The sequence below is a fragment of the Palaemon carinicauda genome, chromosome 18, assembly GCF_036898095.1.
Source record: "Palaemon carinicauda isolate YSFRI2023 chromosome 18, ASM3689809v2, whole genome shotgun sequence".
Classification (NCBI taxonomy): domain Eukaryota; kingdom Metazoa; phylum Arthropoda; class Malacostraca; order Decapoda; family Palaemonidae; genus Palaemon; species Palaemon carinicauda.
This window is the reverse complement of record NC_090742.1, coordinates 60875938-60885896: the sequence shown is the minus strand read 5'-3', so window position 1 is coordinate 60885896 and position 9959 is coordinate 60875938. Positions and strand designations below refer to the sequence as shown.

General features: G+C 33.8%; 1 protein-coding gene across 1 annotated transcript in view; it reads left to right on the top strand.

Annotated features, from left to right (window-relative positions):
- LOC137657312 (uncharacterized) overlaps positions 1-9959 on the top strand; it is a 66184-nt gene that overhangs the window by 20016 nt on the left and 36209 nt on the right. Inside the window, exons 3-4 of the mRNA XM_068391646.1 lie at positions 1332-1619; positions 8232-8471. Of these exons, the coding sequence (XP_068247747.1) occupies positions 1332-1619; positions 8232-8471 (528 nt within the window). The remainder of the gene's footprint in view (positions 1-1331; positions 1620-8231; positions 8472-9959) is intronic.

Here is a 9959-nt window from a genome sequence, read left to right as displayed (position 1 = left end):
TATGCATTACTAAGGGTCTGTGCATTGTCAATTTGGCCCCTAGCCGCACCCACCTTTTAGCAGCTGCCTTTACCCTTATATAGTCTTATTATCCGCCTTTTAGCCATTGTCTTTACCCTTATTCAGTCTTAATGCTCACCTTTTAGCCATTGTCTTTACCCTTATTCAGTCTTATGCCTTTTAGTCATTGTCTTTACCTTTATTCAGTCTTATTACCCGCCTTTTACTCATTGTTTTTACTCTTATTCAGTCTCATTACCTGCCTTTTAGCCATTGTCTTTACCTTTATTCAGTCTTATTACCTGCCTTTTAGCCATTGTCTTTACCCTTATTCAGACTTATTGCTCGCCTTTTAGCCATTGTCTTTACCCTTATTCATTTTTATTACCTGCCATTTAGCCATTGTCCTTACCCTTATTCAGTCTTATTATCTGCCTTTTAGCCATTTTCTTTACTCTTATTGTCTTATTGCTCGCCTTTAGCCATTGTCTTTACCCTTATTCAGTATTACGCCTTTTAGCCATTGTCATTACCCATATTCAGTCTTATGCCCTTAAGCCATTGTCTTTACCCTTATTCAGTCTTATGCCTATTAGCCATTGTCTTTACCCTTATTCAGTCTTATGCCTTTTAGCCATTGTCTTTACCCTTATTCAGTCTTATGCCTTTTAGCCATTGTCTTTACCCTTATTCAGTCTTATTATCTGCCTTTTAGCCATTTTCTTTACTCTTGTTGTCTTATTGCTTGCCTTTACCCATTGTCTTTACCCTTATTTAGTCTTTTGCCTTTTAGCCACTGTCTTTACCCTTATTCAGTCTTATGCCTTTTAGACATTTTTTACCCTTATTCAGTCTTATGCCTTTTAGCCATTGTCTTTACCCATATTCAGTCTTATGCCTTTTAGCCATTGTCTTTACCCATATTTAGACTTATGCCTTTTAGCCATTGTCTTTACCCTTATTCAGTCTTATGCCTTTTAGCCATTGTCTTTACCCTTATTCAGTCTTATTATCTGCCTTTTAGCCATTTTCTTTACTCTTGTTGTCTTATTGCTTGCCTTTACCCATTGTCTTTACCCTTATTTAGTCTTTTGCCTTTTAGCCACTGTCTTTACCCTTATTCAGTCTTATGCCTTTTAGACATTTTTTACCCTTATTCAGTCTTATGCCTTTTAGCCATTGTCTTTACCCATATTCAGTCTTATGCCTTTTAGCCATTGTCTTTACCCATATTTAGACTTATGCCTTTTAGCCATTGTCTTTACCTCCATTCAATGTTTTTTCCTTCTTCCATCTTTTGAATTAACCATCTTTCTCATCTCCTCCTACAGGAGATCCCAGGAGCGACCCAACACCGGGAGGTGGAGAAGGCGGGCTACCTGACGAAGCTGAGGCGGGCGCAGCTTCCCCTACATAGCCAGTGGAAGCGGCGCTACTGCGTGCTCTCCAAAGGGCGCCTCTACTACTACGAGCGGGAGGACAGCAAGTCGGGCGAGAAGAGCAACGGCGTCATCAACCTCGAGTACTTCGACCAGGTGGCCGAGGCCGCGCCCAAGGACTGCAAGAAGGCCACCAATGTCTTCGTCATCACGTCGCAGGATAGGAGCTTCTTCGACCCTGTGAGTTGGAGGAGCATTTCTGCGGTTATTTTATTTATTTGTTTATTCTGTTTTTTTTATTATGTTAAGTATCATTCGATAGTATCTCCCTAAACCCTCTAAGGATGAGGTGTCCTATTTTTTGTGCTTCTTTGCCTAATAAGTAGTTCACTTTTTTATTTTTATTCATATTTTTTCTTCTTTACCCTTATTTAGTCTTATTACCTACCTATTAGCCATTGTATTTACCCTTATTCAGTCTTATTACCTGTCTTTTGGCCATTGTCTTTACCCTTACTCAGTCATATTACCTGACTTTTAGCCATTGTCTTTACCCTTATTCAGTCTTATTATCTGCCTTTTAGCCATTGTCTTTACCCTTATTCAGTCTTATTACCTGTCTTTTAGCCATTGTCTTTACCTTTATTCAGTCTTATTACCTGCCTTTTAGCCATTGTCTTTACCCTTATTCAGTCATATTATCTGCCTTTTAACCATTGTCTTTATCCTTATTCAGTTTTATTACCTGCCTTTAAGCCATTGTCTTTATCCTTATTCAGTGTTATTACCTGTCTTTTAGCCATTGTCTTTACCCTTATTCAGTCTTATTATCTGCCTTTTAGCCATTGTCTTTACCCTTATTCAGTTTTATTATCTTCCTTTTAGTCATTGTCTTTACCCTTATTCAGTCTTATTATCCGCTTTTAGCCATTGTCCTTACCCTTATTCAGTTTTATCATCTTCCTTTTAGCCATTGTCTTTACCCTTATTCAGTCTTATTATCCGCTTTTAGCCATTGTCCTTACCCTTATTCAGTTTTATCATCTTCCTTTTAGCCATTGTCTTTACCCTTATTCAGTCTTATTATCCGCTTTTAGCCATTGTCCTTACCCTTATTCAGTTTTATCATCTTCCTTTTAGCCATTGTCTTTACCCTTATTCAGTCTTATTATCCGCTTTTAGCCATTGTCCTTACCCTTATTCAGTCTTATTACCTGTCTTTTAGCCATTGTCTTTACCCTTATTCAGTCATATTACCTGACTTTTAGGCATTGTCTTTACTCTTACTCAGTCTTATTATCCGCCCTTTAGCCATTGTCTTTAACCTTATTCAGTCTAATTATCCGCCTTTTAACCATTGTCTTTACTCTTATTATTATATGGTTCATGCGACATTACTTTCTTTTACCCTTGAGTCAGAGGGTTCCTATTTTTGTGTTTATTTGCCTTTTTAAGAAATTTGTTATATTTATTTTTATCTACGTCAGTGTCATCCCTTTGTATAGCAACATTGTTTTTCTGTGTGTTTTCCCTTACTTTTATCTTCCAAAAAGGAAGGTGCTGTATGCCTTCGTTTTTATAGTTTTGTGTATTTTATTACATAAATTTAATTTAATGACGGTGTGACTGATATTAAAAGTTTTTATTTAAAACTATGTTGATGCAATATCAACACTGATGCGGTTATCGCCATTACAAAAACGTTTACAGCCAAATGTTAACTATTTTTTGTATTGGGAATGACAGCGTCATTAATAATAAGGTTTTTGTAAGCCGGGAAACACGTTTTCTTTCATTAGGTTCCCTTACATTTTCTTTAACTTTGCTTCAAGAAATAGGGGTAACTATGTCTTTTAATTCGGTCGATCACAACGCCCTTCAGATTTCATTAAAATTTATACTAGTGAGATACCGTTAGCATTAGTATCACTTATAACACTCATAACGTCCTTTAATGGTTAACTCCAGACTGGGGTCAGAGTCCCGCTCAAACTCGTTAATTTCTTTGTTCTCTGCAACCTCGCCATCCTTGTAAGCTAACGAGGGGGGTTTTTGGGGGGAGCCTATAGGTCTATCTACTGAGTCATCAGCAGCCATTGCCTGGCCCTCCTTGGTCCTAGCTTTGGTGGAGAGAGTCCTTGGGCACTAATCATATATATGGTCAGTCTCGTCATTGTCCTGCTTGATAGGGCAATATCACTGTACCTTGCCTCTGCCATTCATGACTCATGAGTGGCCTTTAAACCTTTAAATATTAAAAAAAAAAATATTTTGATAATCAAAAAACGAAACAATAATAAAAGTCGTAGTTATAATAATACCACGACAATTACCAAAACGAAATTGACATCAAACACATGAACAACGAAAATTCCCAAAACAACATTGACATCAATAACAAGAACATACAAAATACCAAGAAAAAAAATGCAGTAAAAACCATAATTTCATCAAAATGAAAACTGGAATAAAGGTGTTTTGATCTTCACCTCACATTTCCACCCATGTGATCTGCTAATCCCTCTTTTGCAAGATAATATTTCACCGTATTTTATCTCATTAGGCAAGAAACCCCCCCCCCCTTCCCCCCGACACACACACACACACACACACACACTCTCACAAATCCGGATTATGTTTCTGAGAACGACACCATGTTGATTAGAACCCTGATTTAGTAATTTTTCTTTTATATTTGCTAATATTTTTAAATTCAACAAAAAAGGTTTTTTTTTTTCTTTTTGCTTTTTATATATGATTGTTTGCTCGTTTCCAATATTAATGGCGATGATGAGGGTGGTAATGCTTTTATTTATAATTATATTAATAATTATAGTTAGTAATAATAATGATAATACATATATTATATGGGTTTTCAAGACATATGTTTTTTCACCTTTCATGAAAGAGTGTGTGTGTATGTATGTGTGTGTGTGTATATATATATATATATATATATGTTATATATATATATATATATATACGTGTGTGTATATATGCGTGTATATAAATGTATATATATATATATATATATGTGTGTGTGTGTGTGTGTACGCGTGCACACGCGTGCGTAGGTCGTATCCTACTCTGCCTCCTGTTGTCAATCCTATCAATAACTCTCTCTCTCTCTCTCTCTCTCTCTCTCTCTCTCTCTTTCTCCCCTTGCACATTAGGTGTTGTCCTTTGGCCTCCCCTTGATCAGAAGGCGAAGCCCCAGATCGTGGCAAAGGATTCTTTTCATTTGGGACCTGATTTCTTTTGGAGCGTCATTCGTCCCGTGGGTCGTAAACATCCTTCCATCTCCTTTTCTTGTGTTTTTTTTTTTTTTATTTTATTTCTTTCGCTTGTTTCTCCTCGATGTTTCTCTGTTTTCCTTTTCTTGTGTTTTTTTCATTTTATTTCTTTCGCTTGTTTCTCCTCGACGTTTCTCTGTTTTCCTTTTCTTGTGTTTTTTTTTATTTTATTTCTTTCGCTTGTTTCACCTCGATGTTTCTCTGTTTTCCTTTTCTTGTGTTTTTTTTTATTTTATTTCTTTCGCTTGTTTCTCCTCGATGTTTCTCTGTTTTCATTTTCTTGTGTTTTTTTATTTTATTTCTTTCGCTTGTTTCTCCTCGATGTTTCTCTGTTTTCCTTTTCTTGTGTTTTTTTTTATTTTATTTCTTTCGCTTGTTTCTCCTCGATGTTTCTCTGTTTTCATTTTCTTGTGTTTTTTTATTTTATTTCTTTCGCTTGTTTCTCCTCGATGTTTCTCTGTTTTCCTTTTCTTGTGTTTTTTTATTTTATTTCTTTCGCTTGTTTCTCCTCGATGTTTCTCTTTTCATTTTCTTGTTTTTTTTTATTTCGCTTGTTTCTCTTCGATGTTTCTCTGTTTTTATTGTTCTTTTCCTCTTTTTTTTTATTTTTAGCTTATATAGAAGGATGTTGTTAATAAGATGTATCGTTTTTCTTGTGTTTTTTTTTTTTTATTTCGCTTGTTTCACTTCGATGTTTCTCTGTTTTTATTGTTCTTTTCCTTTTTTTTTGTTTATTTTTAGCTTATATAGAAGGATGTTGTTAATAAGATGTATCTTTTTTCTTGTGTTTTTTTTTATTTTAATTCGCTTGTTTCTCTTCGATGTTTCTCTGTTTTTATTGTTTTTTTCCTCTTTTTTTTGTTTATTTTTAGCTTATATAGAAGGATGTTGTTAATAAGATGTATCTTTTTTCTTGTGTTTTTTTTTTTATTTCGCTTGTTTCTCTTCGATGTTTCTCTGTTTTTATTGTTTTTTTCCTCTTTTTTTTGTTTATTTTTAGCTTATATAGAAGGATGTTGTTAATAAGATGTATCTTTTTTCTTGTGTTTTTTTTTATTTCTTTCGCTTGTTTCTCTTCGATGTTTCTCTGTTTTTATTGTTCTTTTCCTCTTTTTTTTATTTTTAGCTTATATAGAATGATGTTGTTGATAAGAAGTATGTCCTTTTCTTGTTTTTTTATTTTATTTCTTTCGCTAGTTTCTCTTCGATGTTTCTCTGTTTTTATTGTTCTTTTCCTCTTTTATTTTTTATTTTTAGCTTATATAGAATTATGTTGTTGATAATATGTATGTGGATAAATACAAACGTACGTTAATGTGTACTTGTAGTAAATAATCATGTATTACCTTGTTACCCCTTTATTTCTTTCTTTTCTTTTATTGCGATGTCTCCATTCATTATTGATATTGTTGTAGTCTTTATTACATCAGTAAGATGTTATCAGCATCTATTTTTTTGCTTTTCTTCTTGTATTGCGATGTTTCCATTCATTATTGATGTTCTTGTAGTCTTTATTACTGCAATAAGATGTTATCAGCATCTATTTTTTTTTGCATTTTGATTAATTCGCCATGTTATTTCCCCGCAGTTTTATTATTTAACAGAAAAAAGTGCATTTAATAAAGCGTATGAATTCCTGTTTTGCCTAATCCGGTGATGGAAAAAATCTACGGATCAGAAACGCACATTTTCACGCAATTTCCATCTGTCCATACAAGGCTTCATTTCCATTGCATGCAGTTTCCCCGAAATGAAAATTCCGGTTATTTTTCGCAGATGAGAGAGAGAGAGAGAGAGAGAGAGAGAGAGAGAGAGAGGAGATTATGGTGTAATAAGTTAACACAGGCAAATGGCAAATGCAACACAAACAAAGATTGAGAGAGAGAGAGAGAGAGAGAGAGAGAGAGAGAGAGAGATTATGGTGTAATAAGTTAACACAGGCAAATGGCAAATGCAACACAAACAAAGATTGAGAGAGAGAGAGAGAGAGAGAGAGAGAGAGAGAGAGATTATGGTGTAATAAGTTAACACAGGCAAATGGCAAATGCAACACAAAGATTGAGAGAGAGAGAGAGAGAGAGAGAGAGAGAGAGAGAGGAGATTATGGTGTAATAAGTTAACACAGGCAAATGGTAAATGCAACACAAACAAAGATTGAGAGAGAGAGAGAGAGAGAGAGAGAGAGAGAGAGAGAGATTATGGTGTAATAAGTTAACACAGGCAAATGGCAAATGCAACACAAACAAAGATTGAGAGAGAGAGAGAGAGAGAGAGAGAGAGAGGAGATTATGGTGTAATAAGTTAACACAGGCAAATGGTAAATGCAACACAAACAAAGATTGAGAGAGAGAGAGAGAGAGAGAGAGAGAGAGAGAGAGAGAGAGATTATGGTGTAATAAGTTAACACAGGCAAATGGCAAATGCAACACAAACAAAGATTGAGAGAGAGAGAGAGAGAGAGAGAGAGAGAGAGAGAGAGATTATGGTAAAATAAGTTAACACAGGCAAATGACGAATGCAACACACACAAAGATTGAGAGAGAGAGAGAGAGAGAGAGAGAGAGAGAGAGAGATTTTTGCTTCAAATTACCTGGGCTGTTAAAAAATTTTGATTTTTAGATTGGTTTGATAAGAATTTTGATTTTTCCCTTGATTGAATTTCGTAAATGGTTTACTTTATAAATTGTTTTAGTGTGAATTTGGTGGTTTCAGTAAGCAAATACGTAGTATTTCTTAAGAGATAATTTGTAATTCTGAAAGCGCTTTTTAAAATACATTTTGTCCTAGTTGAAGGTCGTGAATTTTGTTTACTTTATAAACAAAAATAAATAATTCTAGAAAATAAATATTACTTAATAATTACATTAGAATAATAATCTATTATTAAAGATATTTTATATGATGCAAAAATATTCGTAATTAAAATCATTAAAGAATATTCATTTACGTTCATTAGATTTTTGCAACTAGTGAATTTCTCCAAGCTTATATATTTAAAAAGAAATACTTACTAATTTGTTCGGTAAGTTCTCTCTTGGTAGAATTTTAATAGATTATTCTTAGGTCATATATTTTGATAATTTCTTCCTAACCTATATTTTAATAAATTCTTCAATACCCATGTTTTTAATACAATCTTCGTAACCTATATATACTTTATATGTGTGTATATATATACAGTATATATATATATATATATATATGTGTGTGTGTGTGTGTGTGTGTCTTTCATAACCAAATTTTTTAATACAATCTTCGTAACCAATATATATTTTATATGTATGCGCATATATATATACTGTATATATATATATATATATATATATATATATATATATATATATATATATGTATGTGTGTGTGTTTCATAACCCATTTTTAATACCATCTTCGTAACCAATATATATTTTATATGTATGCATATATATATATATATATATACATATATATATATATATATATATACATATATATATATATATATAAATCTTATTTCTGAAAACCATTCACTTCTAAATGCCTCACCCAAATCATTCTCCTTTTTTCTCTTTCCTAACAGGGTCGACACCTGTTTTCAGCAGACACTCTGCCTGACATGAAAGACTGGGTCCGGAAGCTACAGTCCGCCTTAGAACAGACACGAAATAACAACCGACCCACAACCACAACCACAACCCCTACAGCGACTTCTGCTGCGTCGCCTTCGATCAAGAAGGACAGCGGAAAGAAACCCAAAGAACAACCGACGATCCTTGAAACCAACTCACTGAACAATACCAAAGAGAGGAAGAAGAAGAAGGTAAGGATTGTCAACAACCTCATGGCTTGAGGTTTAGAGTTCTCTTGCTTGAGGGTACACTCGGGCACACTATTAATACTATCTCATTTCTCTTCCCCGAGTTTTTTCTTTTTTTAGTTTTTATAGTTTATATATGAAAAATTTATTTTAATGTTACTGTTCCTAAAATATTTTATTTTTCCTTTTCTTCTCTTCCTCGAGTTTTTTTTTAAGTGTTTATAGTTTATATAGGAGATATTTATTTTAATGTTACTGTTCCTAAAATATTCTATTTTTCCTTGTTTTCTTTCCTCACTGGGATATTTTCCCTGTTGGGGCTCCCGGGCTAATAGCTTCCTGCTCGTTCAACTAGACCAACTAAGGTTGTAGCTTAGCAAGTCATAATAATAATAATAATAATAATAGGAAAAAGGTAGCGATGTGTTTCGGTAAATGTACAGCTGTTTGTTTTATGCTACTTGTAATAATAATAATAATAATAATAATAATAATAATAATAATAATAATAATAATGTGTTTCCAAAGTGTCAATTTGGTTAATATTAGTACGAGAAATATTGTTCCATATTAAGTGTATATGTGACATGGAAGTCTTTTTATTTAAAGATTATTGTTGTACAGATAATTATGTTGCGTATTGTTGTAAATGTTCAGGTAAAACACGATATTTGTAGAATCGATGGGCAATGATTGGACTATATCTTGATTGTTAAGATTATAATTTAGATAATGTAATGAAAAGTAGCGTGTAATTAGCGTAGAGTTATGTCGGTAAGAAAATATCCTTACCTACCACGTTTTAAAGGAACACGACAGCCGTAACTTGTTTCCTATATAATTATTTCATTTGCATTTTTCAATAGGATTCATACGTTTGTCTTTATGTTCCTGCAAGCTCACCCTTCTTGTGAACTAAGGATACGGGTTTAGGCGAGCCTATAGGTTTAAACCTGCCGAGTCATCGGCAGTCATTTCCTGGCCCTCCCTGGTCCAAGTTTGATGGAGACGGGTCTTGGGTGGTGATCATATTTATATATGATCAGTTTCTAGGACATTGTCCAGTTCCTTGTCTCTGACATTCATGATCGACTTTTAAACCTTTAAAACTATGAAACCATGACCACTCCAAAATCAAACTATTGTTCTCTAATCTTGGGTAGTGCCGTAGCCTCTGTACTATGGTTTACCACGGTCTTGGGGTTAGAGTTCTTTTGCTTGAGGGGACACTCGGGCACACTGATCTGTCTTATATCTTATTTCTCTTCCTCTTGTTTTGTTAACGTTTTTGTATTTTATAAAGTGATATTTATTTTAATAGTGTTGCTCTTAAAATATTTTATTTTTCCTTATTCCCTGTCCTCACTGAGTTATTTTCCCTGTTGGAGCCCCTGTGCTGATAGCATCCTGCTTTTCCAACTAGGGTTGTAGCTTAGCAAGTAATAATAATAATAATGAAATGTGATATTGTGATCAGTGAATGTTGAGGAG